Here is a 19037-nt window from a genome sequence, read left to right on the forward strand (position 1 = left end):
ACACGAGCTCCACATATGTGGATGTCGCTCACCTCAGGTACTTCTTGGATCCCGCACAGATCCATGAGTACAACTGAGGGGCGGCAACATTGGCGTACACCTATTCGAGACTGAGAGAGGGATGCATGTGGAAGACCAAGATTGTCGGAGGCAGATGTTCACTATTAATGGTAATAATCTTATATCCTTCTAATATTTTTCACTACTTTTTATTCTATATTCGTGATAATGTTTGATCCCAGTGTTTTTTATTTTCATTCCAGGGGTGGATATTACAGCACTTCCCGGTGATAGTTGGTTGGGGACCTGTACCGAGTACATCGAAGACTGGCCACGTGCTCGTGCCTTCATCCCCATGAGAGGGAACCAGACGGTAGACCCTTACAAAGTCTATCTCACCGTGAGACGCGCCCGTTTGATGACATTGCACTATTCTCTGGATGGTTTGTATGCAGTTCGACCATCATTGTTCCATATCTTTCGGAGCGCGTCATGCGGAAATTCGACTATTGTCAGACGATACCCCGCCACCCTTCTGTCTCCGCTTCTCTCGACTTGACTCATAGGCAGATAGATGAGATATTTGCAGACTATCAGAACCACATGATTTTGGACGAGGCTCGGGCGACCAGAGCAGAGAGAGACTGGAGCTGCACCGATGGGTACATCACATGGTTCTTCACTATCTCACACTCCTATATGGTCCCAACTACATCGAGATCACCGCCCAGACCAACTCATCAGTAGATATTACAGGAGCAACAGCCTCAGTTGGACCATACTCAGAATATGCTACCTCGCTGTCGTCAAATAGTTGAGATAGGGCGGACAGTCATTGAGGGAGGTTTTTTTCCTGAAGGGTCTGGTGCCAGACGTATACTGGATGACATTATGGAGGTAGCACATGGGGCACTGGTGTACCGCAGACATCGCGTCAGGTAGTGGTGGAAATAGGGCAGATCAACTAACAGGGGCCTACGACCTAGCTTATACAGGCCCAGACCAGGTTAGGCTTTTTTTCAAATAAAAAACCCTAGGCTTTTTTAAAAGCCTATTTAGCTAAAAAGGCTAGGCCACATGCCATACAAAAAGTCTTTTAAGCCTATTAGGCCGACCTATTTAAATATATATGAATAGTTTAATTATTATTACAATATTGTATTTATACTTTGAATTTAAATACAAAAATCAAGCTTAGTCATTTTGAAGAACTGATGAAAATTAACTGCAAAAACCTTATGAACAATGTCATTAGTTGTTTTCATTCTCTCAAACAAATAGTATCACAAAATTTATGTTAATATGTAAACTTGAATAAGTCAACGCAAATAAACATTTAGTCTTATTGATCTTTTAATTTGTTAGTCTATTTAAACATTAGTTAAATTTCTTATTTACAAATGCTCAAATAAAATAGGCTTTTATGTAGGCTCTTAGGCCAAACAGGCCTTCGAATAGGTCAGGCTTAAGCCTAAAAATAAGCCTTTGATAGGCCACAGGCCAGAGGCTTTGAAATTTTTGACAAGTCAGGCTCAGGCGTAGAGGAGGCACTAGAGGCAGAGGAATGGATGCAGATGTTGTCCGACACACACACAGTAGTGACCGTGCTGATTATTTTAATGTTTGTATTTTTATTACATTGTTGTACTGTTTTCTGATGATGTATATGACATATGACTATTGGGTTGATGTATTATTTTGATGTATTATATAAGATTGAGTAGACATGTTACTATTTTGATGTACGATATTTTGTTGTATTATTCTATTGCACACAAAAATTTGGAGTTTTAAAGTGAAATGTAGTTGGTTTAAAATATAGCAGAATATTCCGGATGTACATCTACGGAACATTTTAAACTGCTATTGTAGATGTAATTGTGTCAGGTGCCTAAGAGTATCAAGGCTTGGATTAAGATATTGCCCCAAAAAAAATTCAAAAGAAGGGACCTAAAAATTGGATTTTTTTTTTTAGAAAGTGACTATTTCGTTAAAAAAAATAAAACTGAGAGTCAAAACTGCATTTAAGTCTAAAATAAATTCAAATAAAACTATTCCAAAACTGCATTTAAGCCTAAAATAAATTCAAATAAAACTATTCCAAATGTCCCCTTATTTCACAATTGTCTCCAAGTACATAATCAAGGATAATAAAACTCAAATTAGATTCCTTATCATAGGACATCCGTACAGAGAAAACTCATATGCCTTAACTTTGTTATTCATAGGTAAACTGGATATAAGTTCTATTTATTTGTAATCCACAATAAATCTGAGACTTCAATCTACTACATTACCACCCTATTGTGTAAATTTAAATTAAATTAAATATCTATACTTTTTTTCTTCTTTTCAATTCCCTCTTTTCCACAGCAAGAATTCTATCTCGATTTACAATAAATATATGAAAGAAATATGTATACACTTAGAAGTTATGAACCGTAGACCTCCCGCCATGATTTTCTTTGCTAAAGTGATGCTCTTTCAAGCATAGCATACTTGAATTCGATTTGTTGTTTCCTCATGTATGTTTAACTCGTAACGCGCTGTTCTGCAGTGCTATTTCCAAATGCAGGAGTAGGAGTATCATCTTGAACTATTTTTTCAACTGGGTTTTCCTTTGCCCAGACAGCAGCATCTAGATATCCAAGCTCAAAGAGTCGGTCAAGCATTACGTCTTCTGCTGGCTCAAGTGCCCAATTGAAAAGCTGAAACGATTCAACCCAAAATACTCATCACTCGTCTACTTGTCATTAAGAAGATTATTATGCTAAGTCACAAAACTGAGAGTTACCTGACGAGGGGTAGACGCGTTCTCGGGATTACAGTCTGGACTAATTCCTATCCCTTCCAATCCAATTAGACCTGCTGGAAAAGCACAAACACGAACCTGTAAAGCAGTAAATGTTTTTCGAGGTTAAAATGTGACAAGAAACTAGATTAATCACATCAAAATTGAAGCATGCCAATCACATATATACCGTTTGTGCTGCAGATGTTGGTGGCATAAACAACGTCAAACCCCCATCTATGCATAATCTATTTCGAAACATAGTTGCTGGCTTTGGTGCAAGATATCTGGAGGGAGTATAAGTTTGAAATTCTGTTAAGCATCTATGAAGAGTAAAATCATCACATGCAACCATGGTAATATAGTACACTGACAAATCACCCTGGAATAAAGGAAGAAGTAAAAACTGCATTGATGAGATCTTCCTTTGAATCAAACTGATCCACCAATAAACCCCTGGGTCTCCAAAGAAGCTGCGTCACAGCAACTGCAACAGAAGTACATACTAAGACATGGCAGGACTTGAAAAAAATTCTTAAGTACGTGTTACTTTCTAGTCCTAAAAGTTAAAAATAAGGAGAAGATTTTCCAGTTCAATTCATTGTAGAAGCCAATTCCATAGTTAAAATAGCTGAAGTGCAGACTATCCAATATTACCTCGAATTCTCCCATTAGATCTTATATGAATATCATCTGGCAAAAACTCCTGAAGAATATCACGCAGGACAGCCTATGGAGAGAAAAGGATTATGCCACAAAATGAAATTATATTTATTTTGTAATTTGTGAAGAACATCACACTATGAGATTTGAACACTACTCTTATATATTAAAAAAACGCATATCACAATTAAAGAAAATCTCAGATTTCCATCATGGATAATAACTTGGTCACATTTTCATAAACCTCTACACATCATATAAAATTCCATTCAATTTCAAAAACAGTTATATCGATTAACAAAAATATCAACATTTAATGCCAAAAAACAATTATATCTTGTAAAAGTACTGAAGTGATTTTTCTTAAACCATTCATTGACTAATAATTGATACTAGTAACTTTCAAGACAGGTTCTACCATTTCGAATTTCCAATTGAATCCAAAGAAAGTGGCATAGCTTAACAGGAAAAAACAGTGGAGAGGTAACACATGATCTCATATAACTAAATCCTATCTATCGACTTTTTTTGGCTCCAAATATTCATACCTTATTTCATGTTTCAAAACAAGATAAACTAGACTTTAGACTATCCACACTTCAAGCTCAAAGGATTCTTGCCCATGGGGCAAGAGACCGAAGGCAAACAAGAATTGACTACTAAGATTAAGAGCAAGACCAACTAAGTGAAGTACTTTCAGTTCAAGAATAGAAGCATACCCCGAGCCGAAATGCAGTCCCCCGACTTCGACAATCTTCAGCCAATACTTTAGTAGCAACCAAGGCTTCTTCCATACTAGCTCCAGAAGCAATCACAGCACAGACAATGGCTCCAGCAGAAGAACCAGCTAACGGTGTGGTTTCCTGACATGCATCATAGAACCAATGTTATCAATTGTGGCTAGCAAAAAATAGCAGTTTTTTTTTAAATTCCGCTACGCAAACTATAGCCGCTATTTCACAATATTTTGTACTCCCTCGGTCTAATAAAAAAATGTCTCATTTGCAATATTTTCTGGTCTTAAAATAATTGTCACATTAGCAATATTTTTCGGCATCAAAATAATTCTCACATTAGAATATCAATGAAGCATTAATTATTTTTTTCACTAATATATCCTTATTTATTGAATTTCAATCCATCTAGCTATATAAAAAATACTCTAATAAATGAAACTCATATAATCGTCAAATTCAACCTAACTAATCATTTTCTCAGGAATCACGTACAACTATAATATGACTACACTTTACAAGATACAGGGATTACTAAATAGTATGAATTCAAATTCTGCTATACAATAGCGCTATAAAAGTATCATTATAAACTCAAGACTCAAACAAAAAATTCAGACATAAAAGTGTTAACAAAAAAGTAGATTAAGGTTGTGGTTCATGCATAGTACACCAACAGAAAAATATGCAAAAATATTCCCTCCAGTGTAGAATTCAATTCACCGGAGGAGGAGCCGCATTAATCTCCACCCTTCAAAGTTCAAACTCTACCTCCTCAAGTTATTTATACTTTTTTATATTTTATGGTGTGGTCTTGATTTCACTCCAGGTTAATTGAATGGAGAGAATCCAATCCCAGAAAAACACACAGTACAAAAGTGCCTAGCAAAGCAGATTCCAATTTTACACTTGACATAGACATAAAAGTTAAAACACATATCACATCACAACGAACAAGATATACTTTGAGTCAAAACTAATTCCTCAAGATCCAATTGGAGTCCCTATATAAACATTCCAGAAATAATTTGTTTGAACTTATCACACGAAGCACTGACACGATAGCACTGACACAGTGACACCAGTAATAATTTAAATAAATAAATAACTTGAAGATAATGATATGCGTCTGACAAAGACTCATATCGAACACCTCTACAACTATCTACTGACATAAGCACTTCTAACACGGTTTTTAAAATTATTTTCACAAACTCTCAACAATAGCTTATGGAATAAATTATATAAAAAGTTATTCAAACATAAATAACAAATAAAAAATGGACGAACCTTAATGTAACCATTCTGAATAAGAAAATGAGCAACACCGAGATGATAAGGAAAGAGAAGACCAGCGGCGGAGAAACTAAAGCCAGGAGTAGTTACAACACGCCTATTACGTTCGGCTTCAACGTCTTTCACTCTCTGCTCCCAAATCACATCAGGTTGAATCTCATCTTCCATAACAGCTCCAATTCTCTCCTTCTCATCATTCATCACTACTCTTGAATTCGAGTTCGAATTTGAGTTCGAATTCGAATTCTCAAACATTGCAACGGGATCCGAATCGGAAGCAGGACCGCTGCTTTTGATAAGACGCGAAGCAATGCCTAGGAAGAGTTCCCCGGTGGCGACGGCGAAGGATTTATTCTCCGGCGGAGGAGGAGGAGGAGAAGGAGTTGTGGAGATTTGATGGACGCGTGGTGTGTGATTGAATTGAGTGCGCGTGGGGAGATGAATGGGGAAACGGTAACTGTAACGGTAACCGTAACGGTGAGATTGGGAGTGTGAGATAAGGGAAGAGATGGACGGAGAAGGAGCCATGCAATTGGAACCCAATCCCATTGGGTTAACGGAGTAACAGAGGTGAGGACGGAGATGAAACTAACTTAACTCCTCTAACCTCTTTTTATTTTGTTTTCTAATTCCTGCTGAAAGCGTTGTTTTTTTCTTTATTTATTACTTTTTCGTTATTTCGATTTTCACGATCACTGTCTCTCTCTCTTTTTGGACGGAGGTGCTATTTTAACCCCCTTTTTTGCTAATGCTCACACGTTGCTACTTGCTAATTGCTAATTGTGATTTAGCCCACGTTTTACAATAATTAAATAAATAATAATGATAATATTATATATTAAAGGTAAAGAAAATTGTTTTATTATTTTTTCCCCTTGATTTAACCTTTTTATGGGTGGTTATTACAATTTCGTTTATATATTAAAAATGTAAACTCGAGAAAATAATTTTTTTAATTTATTAAATTTGAAAAATGTTCTTTGATATTTATATATTCTATTTTATGCTTATAATTTTTTGATTGATTAAAATGAAATATGATATGTTAATTTAGTGTGTGAATTCGATCATGCGACCATTCACTTATTAATATTATTAATGTTTAAAAAATGTGTTAAGTTGAGGTCAACACAAAGTTCGGAATTAGAATTGTTTGTAATCAAGGCATAACGTATTAAAAAAATATAATAAAAGTGTGCCACTAGTCAAAGAAAGTGTTTTTTCCTTTTATATATTTGATTTTTTTCTCAAATTTTTTTATGTCATTCTATAAATACACATTCATTTTTTTATCTTTCATTTCTTTTTTAATTTTTTGCAAACATCAAACTAGGAAATAATTATTTTAATATTTTATTCCTTTTATTTTTTCGCACTTCTTTTACCAACTAAATAAAATATAGAAAGAATAAAAACTAAATTTTTTTTCATGAAATAAAAGTTGTTGATATTATTCTCAGAATTTAAAATGAACTTTGACTCTAGAATTAAATTTGAATATCTTAATAGAGACTTGTTTGATTTTCAAAAAAATACATATTGACGTGTATTAAGAAAACAATATCTTAATATTGGGTGCATACGACCAAACAGTTGAAACAAACATTCACATGATTTCCCAACATAATATAATGAGAAAAAAGCTTGACCGTTGTGCATAAATTGTGAGCCATTTCTTGATTTCAATTTTGTAGCATTGATTGATTTTGAAGAATTCACTTCAAACAGGGACTCTATAAGATGGATCTACCATTTTCAATATAAACAGGTTGCCTCTATTACCTCTTGATATTCTGTCAGGATCAAGCAGAAAAAATAAATTCATACCCTGAACACTTAATATTATAATATGAATCATCAGATACATTAACTATTCAGTGAATTTAAAAAATAAATTTTTGTTTATAATAGTGACGGTGCGAATATATATTATTGAATTTGATAAAACTAGTATTCAACCATATTCTACTAGTGATAGATAATTTAAAGTGCAGCTATTGTTGAATTCCAGAAAGATACCATATTCTACTGGTAATAATTTAAAGTGCAGCTATTGTTGAATTCTAGAAAGAATCAAGATGTGAACATGTGAGAAGGGACAATGAATTCTGAGTGCCAATTACCTTAAATCTTGATCCAAATAAGTAATTTCCAATTCGCCGCGACCACTCCCTGGTGATTTTATAGGTATCTGAAATTAGCATTGTACACTCATTTGTTAAGAAATTGTCGAGAAAACATGATTTGGTTTGACTGCAGTCGCACATCTCATGCATTCACGCAGTCATCAGCAGGGCCGGCCCAAGGGCCAAGCTGCTAAAGCTAGGGCTTTAGGCCTCAAAAGTTTAGACTTAAAAAATGCCTCAATTTTTTTATTTAAATATAAAAATATATAATGACATTTGAATTACATATATTATTGTAGTTGAATTGTTAATATATAGGCCTATTTTTCTATTGGTAATTAGTTCAACTCTTAACAACCACAAAATTAATATTTTGAAATACATTTTAAAGACCTCACTTTAAAATTTGCTTTAGGCCTCTAAACGGGTTGGGCCGGCCCTGGTCATCAGATCGGTGATAGTTGGATCAAGAATGAACCGTCTTGGTTTCAAGTTCGGTTTTTTATAGTTTAAACAAACAAAATCTACTTATTTTCTACACCATCAGATTTTGATACAACGATTATTGATATACTGACTGCGTGACTGCATGGATTTGTGATTGCTGAGCGGACAATTCAAATCCATTCTCTGAAACACAAACCAAGCCATGACCTAGCCAGCAATTAGCCACAACTTAAATGTGTAATTTTCTGTTAAAATATGACAAATTTAGGCTAAAAATACGAAAATTGAAAAGTAATTTCAAGCACTACTAACCAAACTAGCAATCTTGAAGAAGTCAAACTTGACAGCCACTTTTCTTGAGTTAAGTGGCACTAAATTGGCAGTGGCCTGCAACAATAGTGGAAACTTGAGTTGAGAGATGCATAATACTAAGAATTTGATGAAGTTAAACCGGCAAAAAACTACAACTAACCTATCATTTAGATTCATTTACTTATTCACTTAGCACATAGATAGGATTTCTTCATCAAAAAGCTTGAAAATGGTCATCAAAATCTATGAAGCACGAACAGAAACACAGACACCGGCTCTGACACGTCGACACCGATAATAATTCGAAGAAAAAATAATAAATTGAACACAATCACACGCGTCGATAGTCAGTATCACATCGGTGTTGCACACGGGACACACCTTTGTTTAGAGGCGTCAGTACTATATAATTCAAAACATCGTATTGCAATAAGACATTGCATGCAGTAAAGCCTGCCGAATCCAAGGTTTGTTAACTCTCCTATAGAACAACTCTTATCAAATCCAGATTTACCTTCTCTTTTCAACTATATAGATTTATACTATCTAAACAGATATTCAAAACATTGGTCAGAATTGTATTACCTGGTTGAAGAACGGCCAAGTTTCTATATTTTGAGCTCTTAATGTATCTGCATTAATTGCTTGGTAGATCTTTCCATTTGGTCGCAAGAATTTCGGTCTTTAGGATAGTTTAACATCAATCAATTATCACTTTACCAAAGAAAATGAATTATATAAATATAAAAACGATACTGCAAAATCAAACAACAAAATGGGAATTATTCTTGAGATCAACTAACCAAGTAATTTAAGTCAAGCAAATTTGACTTGCTTATTAAAACTATCTATAAGTATGTTGGCAAGTCATCAAAATAGTTTCTTTCAAGAGAAAGAGTCGGCAAACAAACAACTTTTTATGCTCAAGTTCTTAGATAGAGCTTATAAAGGGGACAATTTTCATCTTACAAATCTATTTTATAGGGTTGAGTTAGAGTCAATACTTAAGAGTCGGTTTATTTTTTTATGATTGTTCAATCTGCCCCCAAAAATGCAGCATTTTACGTGCGGCGTAGTGCTTCCGGTAGTGTATTTTTGATATATTTAAACATATAGGGAAGCAGATTGAGAAATTTTAAAGGTAAGACTTCAAAAGATTCAATATGGTTAGCACTAAGTTTTCTGGGCCGGTCACATGCCCGTAAGGGAAGTCCAATCATCAGAGTCCAAAGTCTCTCCACCAAGGCATTGAAGGTACATTGTAATCCTACTCTAGAGCTCCACACTGGATTCACGCCACGGGTTGCTGTCTACCGTTACATGTCATCAGACGGCTTCCCGCATTCCATGCCGAAACGATAGGAAACGTCCATAACCGTCTTTCATAGATAAAACATCCCACATGAAACCTTAGGTATTCTCTCTAAACCAAAACTCACGTTACTCCTCATTCTCTTAACTTGAGTACGAGAGTGCTAATCTTGTCGGTCCACCCCCGCTCCTTCGCGCTGGAGATCCGCTCCACCAAATCAAGACTCTACTCCATCATTTCACAAGTTTTCTGGTTACCTAGCGGAACACTAAGTACAGCTAATTGCTTCATTTTTACGAGGATTTTATTAAACTTCAAACATAATTGTCTTTTTCATTTGTGATAAGGTGCCATCAAAATCCAAAATACATATAAAAGTTCTAGAGACAAACCTTTGTTTGCAAAATAGACTGAGATGTTGTATACAAAAGCTCCCATTTTCCATTGAGCAAGTCAGAGTTAAGAGGCTCCTTAACAGAATTCACAGCTTCAAGTTTACTAGCAATCTAGATAACATTCACATGAAACCAATCACAAACCAACAAAACACAATGAAACAAAGAAACATAAACCTAAATTATCATGCATGTAACATGTTATTAATGTTTGTACTTTTAAAACTAACCTTATCCACACGTTGTTGATCCTCCGGACTAGCCTCAGCGCCACGTTCAAGTGGTGCAATTGTTTCATAGAGTTCATCTTTAAGACTCTGAATATCCCTTTCTTTGTTTCCCCCAGTGAGAAAATCTTGGAAGAATGAAACTGTGTTTCTCCACTTTTTGGAATTAGCTATGGATGGTGGTGATTTGAAGTGGGTGGTGTTGAATTGTGATTGTGGAGGTGTAAAAAGAAGATTTTGTTGTAAAGGATGGGAATTAGTTCTATATTTGAGTGGTAGAGTTGAAGTGGGAGTGAAGAGAAGAATTGATGAGAGATGAGTCATGGTGATGAACTAACATTTATCAATATAAACATGTTTAGGAGAAGTGCTAGTTTATATATTGCTTGAAATTTCGATCAACTAAATTAATTGGGGAAGAGTATATAGGGGTTTAATAAACTATTGATTTTAAAACTTGTAAATTAGAGTTTTTGTGGAAGTAAAATATTTAAAAATCTTTTAAAAATTATGTGTAATATGATAGATTATACTAAGCTAATCAAGGATTATTAAATGAGAAGTGATACTAGTAATTTGTGTTGTAGTCTTTATTGATTTAAGTTGAGATGTTTGAATTTATTTAGATTAAATTCAGCAGCATTCTAGATTACAAATTTACAAATCAATTAACAAATAAATAATTTGATTATTAATTCTAACCAAAAAATCATATCATACAAGGAGGGAGGGAGAGAACATGATGCCCTTCAATGGTTTTCACTATCATGTCGTTAATATAGACCTCTAGTTTTTTTTTCTATCTGATGGGAGAACACGGCGCCCTTGAATTGGTGGTAGGTGGTACCAACATTTTTTAGACCGAAGGGCGTGACATTGTAGTAGCAGATGTCATGATTGGACATGATCATTGTGATGTACCCGACCCTTTAGAGCTTGTCTACTTCTTCATCAATGGTGACTCTCTTTTCCTCTCCAACTTTTTGATTCCTTTGTGCCATTGACTTGGTAGAAGGGTTGACAGAGAGGCGGTGGCACACCACTCTAGTGTCTACTCGTAGCATGTCAGAGGGGGCACAGGTGAACAAGTCGACTTTTCTAATGAGTTGGTCGACTAGCTCCTGTTCTTCTTCCTCGATAATTATCTTTGTCACCTGGTGGGATGAAGGGCATATCTAGGCCACATTTAGACCCTCTGTGGGCGTGAGCGTCTCATTGGCCACACCCACCCTGGTATCCCAACCGCCAATGTTTTCCTTTGGCGTTTTGGGGAAGGAAGCCCTCAAGGGAAAGCTCTTCCCTTCCCATTGTCAGATTGTTTTGGCAACATTCTTAGGCACTTTGTTAGTCTCCTCAAATTTCCTGCTTCGCCCACTAGGTAGTGGGTACTTTAGGACCAGGCATTAGGTGGAAATAATCGCCCTTAACGCTTTGATTGATGGTCGACCGAGTTGATGTTATAGGGTGACAGAGGGTCCACTATGAATTAGTTGACTTCAATCTCCTTGGAGTCTAACTCCACATTGCAGGTCGTTTCTAGGGTTAAGTGGCCCCTCACTTGCATCTGTTTGTCTGACACTCCTACTAACGATCCCCAAAATGATTTGATGTTGCTAAGATTGAGCTTAAGTTTCTAGAAAGTGTTCCAGAATAGGATGTCAGCCAAAATCCTTGGGTCTATCAAGACTTGCTTGATATCCCAATTGTAGTGTTGCACAATGATGACCATGGTATCTTTATCATGGGGGGATTCCAATGGCATCATTACTAAAAAAGATGATGTTAGCCCCTGGATCTCCCTGATCAACTTTGGGGAATCTAATGGATATTACGTTCGCAATTAGCACCTGTCTAGCGTATTTCCTCCAGGGGGAGTTGGAACTTCCTCCGCTGTAAACTTCCAGCTATGGTGTTAACCACAGAGTATGGAGCTTTGTTAGCCATCTTCAATGGAAGGTGGTCAAAATGGTGATGATGAAGGTGTAGCTCAGGTTAGTTTTACCATAGTCTCACGGTGGACGTACTGCATTAGTCAAAAAGTACATAATGTGTGGTACCCCTAAGCTAGTAAGGGTGACTAGAGGCCTTAGTATTTTCTAATAGTTTAGGGTTTTTCCATGGCGGAGAAAGGCCCTATTTGGTGGTGTTTTCGGATATGGAGAAAGCAAGCTCACGTAAGGTGATAAGCTTTATGTTTATGTTGAAAGCACAGTGTATCATGTGGTATCTTTTACGTGCTTTAAGTTTTGTTTGTGTTTTCGATGTTTTGTCATTTGATTATTATCTATCATGTTACATTGCGTATTTTTAATTTGAACTCAATTTGTTCGTTGTGCTTGTACTCTTTTATTATTTGTAATCACTACGACTATTAGAACTTGTAATATGTACCCTCTATATTTCATGAAATAAACCTTTTTCATCCTTGTTAGTATTATATTTTTGAGCCTATGAGATTTCTCTCTTGTCATTTCCACAGGCGTAGCTTGAATCACAAGTTAAAGTTATAAAAATTGGAATACCAGTGGATTGACTTGAATCAAGTACAATATATGATTCGAATCATGAGTTGTGTGAAACATGGGAAAATCTATGGTGGAATTTATTGGAATCAGAAAATAGGCATGATTTAAATCATAACCTCATGTGATCCGAATCAAGTACATATATTGATTTGAATCATATGCCCTCTTGAAGCTTCATTTTGTCTCTATCTAAATTGATTTGAATCATATTTTTCACTTGATTCAAATCAACACGTTCAAGATTTCAAAATTAATTTGAATCATGGTTTTCACTTGATTTGATTCATTGCTTCAAAGACCCATTTTTCATATTTCATATAAATAACTTTTTCTTTGATGAAAGTAACAAGTGTGAAAAACCTATGGTGAGACCCATGGATACAATGAGTGTTTTCGTTATCTTCTCTTATTAGTGTATTCATCTTTACACCATGGATCTTTCTTTTCTTCTTATTCAACCAACCTCTTGATTGTGAGTTCATGTCAGATTCATTATCCTTTTTGTTGCATCATTGTTTTATGCAATTGTGTTATTGTGTTGACTGAATTACAGAGTGAGTTGATTAATCTTGTTGTATTTTTCATGACTTATCAATCTCAATAAGGAAACTGTACCAAGACTCATTCATCTAGAAATTTGTAAGAATCTTGTGTTGTGTTATACTTTCACATTTATTTATACCTTGACTAACACCTTGTGTTGTAGTTTGGTTTGTGAGATTTTTGGACATTATTAATCATCTTCCTCCTTAGTCATAATTCCATGTTTATGGTCCCCCACCTCTAAAGATTGAGTGCTTGAGGGAGACTAATGGTACATTAGGATATCTAATGTTTTTGTGTAAAGTTTGTTGTTTATAACAAGTTCAGGTATCGTTTCTTAAATCTAGTTTGGTATCCTTGATATTCATCAAGAAGAGTGTTTCAATATACTCTAAGGAAGACATTAGTGAGATCAAGTATCATATGTCCGTAAGACGGGATTGGAAGTTTTCAATTCTTGGTTGATCCCAAAATAAGATGGACATACACTCACATTATTATGCTGGAAACTATTATGAGATAAAAGAACGAAACAAAAGCATCTTCTAAGTGGCTTATTCTTTTGAGGTTGTCGTAAAAAGAAGGTGAAAGCAACATTATGGCTATTGACATTGATTCTCCAAAGTTTCAATAATTTCAAAAGATTCAAAGAATATACTTGAAGTGCTAATCAATCATCAAAAAGTTGAAACAGTAATTCAGAATTGACAAGTTATGTCAATTGGTGTAAATCAGACTAATGTCGTTCAAAGGTCTTCTGAAGCTTTATGAAGGAGAGTTTCATAGTTTTTTTTCAAATGTGCAAAAGGAGTTATATTCATTAGTATATTATTGTTAATACTTTACAACTATGTCATTCTTGTTGTTGATTCCTGATTGGTATCGTATACAATAGATTAAGCTTAGATCGTAAAATTGGTATGATCGTTCCAACCCTTTTTTATTTCTTTTGTGTATACATGAGTATAATTATTCCCGCCCTTGTGTGGTATGACTGAAATATGTTTGTATGTGTGATGTGTTTGTACATTGCATACTTTGATTTGTCATTTATACAATGTACCGGTTTTAATTGTTATATAGTTCATTAAATTCGTTTGCATCTCATACATTAATGCATTCTCATTTATTTTGAGCATTGAAATTACCTCTTTGCATTCGTATAGAATTCTTCTGCATCAAATTCTCTTCTTTTTTTTGATAAACTGGAGGGCCTAAGCCCAAAACGAAAGACAACTACACAAGATTTAAAAAGAAGCTACTAATCCATATGGAATCAGCCGCCAAATGGGGTCAAAGAAACTCCGGAGCTTCTTGATGAAAGGAGTCACTCTTTTCATATGCATTAAAATAAGCCCAATTGCTTTTGCATTCAATCCTATCACTAAAATGATTTTGCATATTTATTGAAAGGAATATATGGTCTTAAGTTGACAAAGCAATTTGAAAAGTCTCAATTTTTCTTTCAAAATTTTATTTAATGATTCGACTCATTCCATTTACAATTAAACTCGTGATTTGATTATGTCTTTGAACAAGAATCGTATCATAACGCTTCTCACTTAATATTCAAATTGTAAATTTTCATATTAACGTTCATGAATGCCAAAAATAATCGGGAGAGTGCATATCTAAAACTTCGACCTCCTACAAAAATGTTGGCACGGGCATGAGAAATTAATTAAATGTAATTAAATATAACAAAAGAAAATAGAAGGAAATTAACAAAATATATTTTTAAATCAAACTACATTTACGATACATTGATACTTATTACTTTTCATAAGGAATAAAATATCAAATTTAAATAGTGAATCAGTATCTCGTCTATAAAAATAGAGAATTAGTAAGGTAAACTTTACTAATCACTAATAAATTTTATATATTATAGATAAAAAGAAAGTAATAAACTTATATTTCTTCTAACAATTTTGGATGATTTATTTCTATTTACACCTCTTTTGTGGTTAAATTCTATTTACAATAATATATATGTATATGATGTGATGATTTTTTCACAAGATAACTAATGAATTATATAATTATCATATTTACATCCCATTTAGGAAGCGGGAGTTCAATTATCCGACTAGTAGATTGAATTATGTAGATAAAAAAATATTTTAATAAAAATAAATATTTGAATTTAATTCCACTTTTATCTAATTTGAGATTGGTTTAATTGACTTTTTATCCATCTAAATATTTTTTTTTGTGTACTTTCAAAAATTTTGTCTAAGAAAACGTTTTAAAAACAAACGTAATTGACTTTCTCTTTCTAACCCTCACAAGTAGGGGTGGGAATAGGCTGGGCCGAGTTAGGCTTTGCCAAGCTCGAGCCTGGCCTGCTATAATATTCAAAGCCTAAGCCTGGCCTGTAGCCTATCATAGGCTTATTTTTTTGGCCTGGGCCTGGCCTTTTTGAAAGCCTGATTGGCCTATTAGCCTACTTAAAAGCATATTTCATTTGAACATTTGTAAATAAGTCATTCAACTCGTCTTTATATAGACTAACAAATTAAAAGATCGGTGAGATTAAATGTTTGTTTGCATTAGTTTATTTGAGTTTACCTAGCTAGTAGCATAAATTTTGTGATATTATTTGTTTGAGAGAACTTATCGAAACAACTTATGACATTGTTCATAAGATTCTTTTCATCTTATTTTCATAATTTCTTCAAGATAACTAAAATTTATTTTTATATTTTTAATTCAAAGTAAAAAATATAATATAATAATAATAAAATTATTCATATTTATTTAAATAGGCCGGCTTCTTAGGCTTATAAGGCTTTTTATGTGGCATGTGGCCTAGCCTTTTTAGCTAAATAGGCTTATAAAAAAAGCCTAGGCCTTTTCTATTTATCTAAAAAGTCTGGCCTAACCTAGGCCAATGTAGACTGGGCCGTAGGCCCCTGTTAGTCGGTCTGGCCTATTCCCACCCCTACTCACAAGATATGTTTTTTATACTAGCCCTTTTTAAGTCCATATTTTTTAGGCCTAAAGCCCTAGCATTGATTCCATATTTATAGAAATATAATACTGCTTCTTTTTTTTTTTTTTTGTGACATATAAAAAATTATCTTGAGATTTGGAAATCTGTTGATTCTCATTAATTAATGAAAATGGTGTTAATTTGAAAGAGAAAAAAAAATCAAAATTAGTTAGAAAATATTTTTCCAATTAGAAAATATTTTTAAGAGATATTGTTAGATATTTTATACATTTTTGGAAGAAATATCACGTAATAAACAATACTTAGTGATAGGTCATGGTCTCATTTTTCAAATATATATATACTACATGCATAAACCTAGGTATGTATATTTTTCTAGTTGACTCTCTTTCACTATAGTTATTATTTGTACTTTCTCTTTAATATATATATATATATATATATATATATATATATATATATATATATATATATATATATATATATATATATATATATATATATATATATATAAAGAATTGAGAGATTTAGTGGAGAGAGTTTTGGGGATTTAATTTTATTTATAATATAAAAATTCTTTAATTTGAAGAAATTCAAAAATTATATTGAAGAAGAATTTTGAAAGATTTAGATTAATTATTTAATTATAATTTATGCTATTATAATATTTTGAAAATTAAAAATATATTAATAATAAATATTATTTTATGTAAAATTATTCTTTCAAAAATCTTTAATTTTCTTTAAATTTTCTTCTTCCCAAACCATCTATTCCCCTCTTCTTATTTTCATCCTTCTTAAAAATACATAAATATCTCATAAAATTGTTTTTGAGATATTTTATGACTATGAAAATATAAATTCTTTGACGGCAATGAGTCTTCACATGTTATAGAGAATTTATTTTGAACATATATATAAATTTTTTTGATTTTTTTATAAAAAAATTATATAAAATAATAAATAAATATATATCATTAATATATTTTTAATTTTCAAAATATTATAACAATGTAGATTATATTTAAATAATTTATTTAAAAACTCCTCACTCAATATAATTTATTTTAGTTCTTTTAAATTAGAAGAAGTTTATATTATGAATAAAATAAAGTTTCAAAATCCTCTCTCTCTCCACTTAAACCCCTATGTTATTTTCGTCTACTCTTAAAATTTTTTTTTTTCAAATTCTCTAATAAATTTGTGTTTTGTATATTAGGTACATGGTTGGTGAATATGTAGAGGCGAGGAGCAATATTTTTCAACAATTTCGATTTTTGTAGGTTCTATCAATTATATATTACATTGATATTAAAATATCAATTATTTGTTGAAATCTGTAAAAAAGTAATAATTATGTTTTGGTTATATTTATCCTCTACCTCAAATAATCGTATCTCTCTTAAACAAAATCATCATGCTCCTAAAATTAATCTCAAAATTTGTTATCGTCTCAAAAAAGTTAAATTTAATCATAAGTATATAAAATAACATACTATTAACTATAAGTATTTTATAGTTGAGTTGGTAAAAAGACCTTTAATTTTTTGATCTTTGGATTTAATTTTTGACAACCACAAAAAGTAAAAAGTTAATACTTTTTAATATATTTTAAAACTTTCACTTTAAATGTGGTTTTAAGTTTTAACCTCTCATCTAAATGGAATGAAGGATAATAAGTTTCTTCTTTACCACAGTTGAATATGCTCATGTTACATATTGGGTGTAATATAGGGTGCTAAATCGGGCCGTCTGACGGTCATGTCTTGCGCCCGTCCACTTTTAAGCTCGTCAAAAAATAAGTGGAGCGGACAAGTCCATCAAATAAAAATTATGCTCGCTCCGCCAAGATGGCAGATTAGCGGGCGGCTGGTTTGCCCGCCTACCTTTCAATTAAATTTTTTACTTAATTTTTAAAATATTTTTTTATAAAGCATCTTTTATACAAATTTTACTTAAAAAAATATTAAAATTAACTAAAAATACAGATTTATTAAGGCGGGACAGGGTCAACGAATAGGCAAGGTGAACTTTGGCGGACGTTGAGTTTTGACGGGGCGAGATTTAACCGGTGGAACGGGCTTTGGTGGAGAGCAGATCCAAAATTCTAAACTAATCTATTAATTTTTGGCAGGTGTGCGGGCCGACACGACAGTCCAGATCAGTGTTACCTCTCCTAATTATATTAAACAAGACAGCTAATATATATTTTTAAAAAGCATATATACCTTAAACAAGGCGCTAGTGATTTGCAAAACACAGAGTTTTGTTGATTTTATTTATTTATTTATTTATGAAACAAGTAACCTGAACAGATAGATGTATGTGTCCATTATATTATGAGGCTGAGTTGGTACATTGTCGCAGTAGAGGACAATCACATATCAACCATCCAACCACCATGAAAGTTGCAATATGCACTCTATCAAATTATAGTTCTTGGTAGTTGGATATAGTTCCTAAATTTATCTTTTTTCTCTTGACATATGCCACACGTTTCTTTGTTCTAATAACTTACCTCGCCAAATTTTCATTACCCTAGTAATTATGGAAAATAAAATATCCAACTAAATAATATAATTATAATATCCAATTAAATAAGAATTTAATGGAAATACACCGACAGTGTAAAGCAGTTTTACACAGTCACTGAAATCCAAACTGTTAATTTTTGTAAACGTTTAATTTTTTTTTAAATCATATATAAAGT

At 33.1% G+C, this 19037-nt stretch overlaps 2 protein-coding genes across 2 annotated transcripts; both read right to left on the bottom strand.

Moving 5' to 3' along the window:
• Positions 1-2188: 2188 nt before the first annotated feature.
• Positions 2189-6127, bottom strand: LOC131645140 (uncharacterized). The gene is made up of 7 exons (XM_058915799.1): positions 5479-6127; positions 4174-4317; positions 3449-3521; positions 3173-3278; positions 2982-3078; positions 2795-2890; positions 2189-2708 (listed from the first exon to the last, which is right to left on the bottom strand). The coding sequence occupies exons 1-7, from the start codon at positions 6031-6033 to the stop codon at positions 2532-2534; spliced, it is 1248 nt and encodes a 415-aa protein (XP_058771782.1). The 5' UTR covers positions 6034-6127; the 3' UTR covers positions 2189-2531.
• Positions 6128-6921: 794 nt separating this feature from the next.
• LOC131645141 (probable plastid-lipid-associated protein 4, chloroplastic) lies at positions 6922-10671 on the bottom strand. The gene is made up of 5 exons (XM_058915800.1): positions 10307-10671; positions 10074-10187; positions 8370-8444; positions 7608-7675; positions 6922-7277 (listed from the first exon to the last, which is right to left on the bottom strand). Exons 1-5 carry the CDS (start codon positions 10625-10627, stop codon positions 7205-7207), a joined length of 651 nt encoding a protein of 216 aa, XP_058771783.1. The 5' UTR covers positions 10628-10671; the 3' UTR covers positions 6922-7204.
• Positions 10672-19037: the final 8366 nt, after the last annotated feature.

The sequence above is a fragment of the Vicia villosa genome, linkage group LG1 (genome assembly GCF_029867415.1).
Source record: "Vicia villosa cultivar HV-30 ecotype Madison, WI linkage group LG1, Vvil1.0, whole genome shotgun sequence".
NCBI classification, from domain to species: Eukaryota; Viridiplantae; Streptophyta; class Magnoliopsida; order Fabales; family Fabaceae; genus Vicia; species Vicia villosa.

Excerpts from the sequence above, each read along its gene's own strand:
- LOC131645141 (XM_058915800.1), bottom strand. The coding sequence starts at position 10,627 with ATGACTCATCTCTCATCAATTCTTCTCTTCACTCCCACTTCAACTCTA. Across the intron at positions 8,445-10,073 it reads AGTCTATTTTGCAAACAAAG|GCCACTGCCAATTTAGTGCC; the intron begins GTTTGTCTCTAG and ends CTATTGTTGCAG. Across the intron at positions 7,676-8,369 it reads TCTTCAAGATTGCTAGTTTG|ATACCTATAAAATCACCAGG; the intron begins GTTAGTAGTGCT and ends TGCTAATTTCAG.
- LOC131645140 (XM_058915799.1), bottom strand. The coding sequence starts at position 6,033 with ATGGGATTGGGTTCCAATTGCATGGCTCCTTCTCCGTCCATCTCTTCC. Across the intron at positions 4,318-5,478 it reads TTCAGAATGGTTACATTAAG|GAAACCACACCGTTAGCTGG; the intron begins GTTCGTCCATTT and ends GATGCATGTCAG. Across the intron at positions 2,891-2,981 it reads CAACATCTGCAGCACAAACG|GTTCGTGTTTGTGCTTTTCC; the intron begins GTATATATGTGA and ends ACTGCTTTACAG.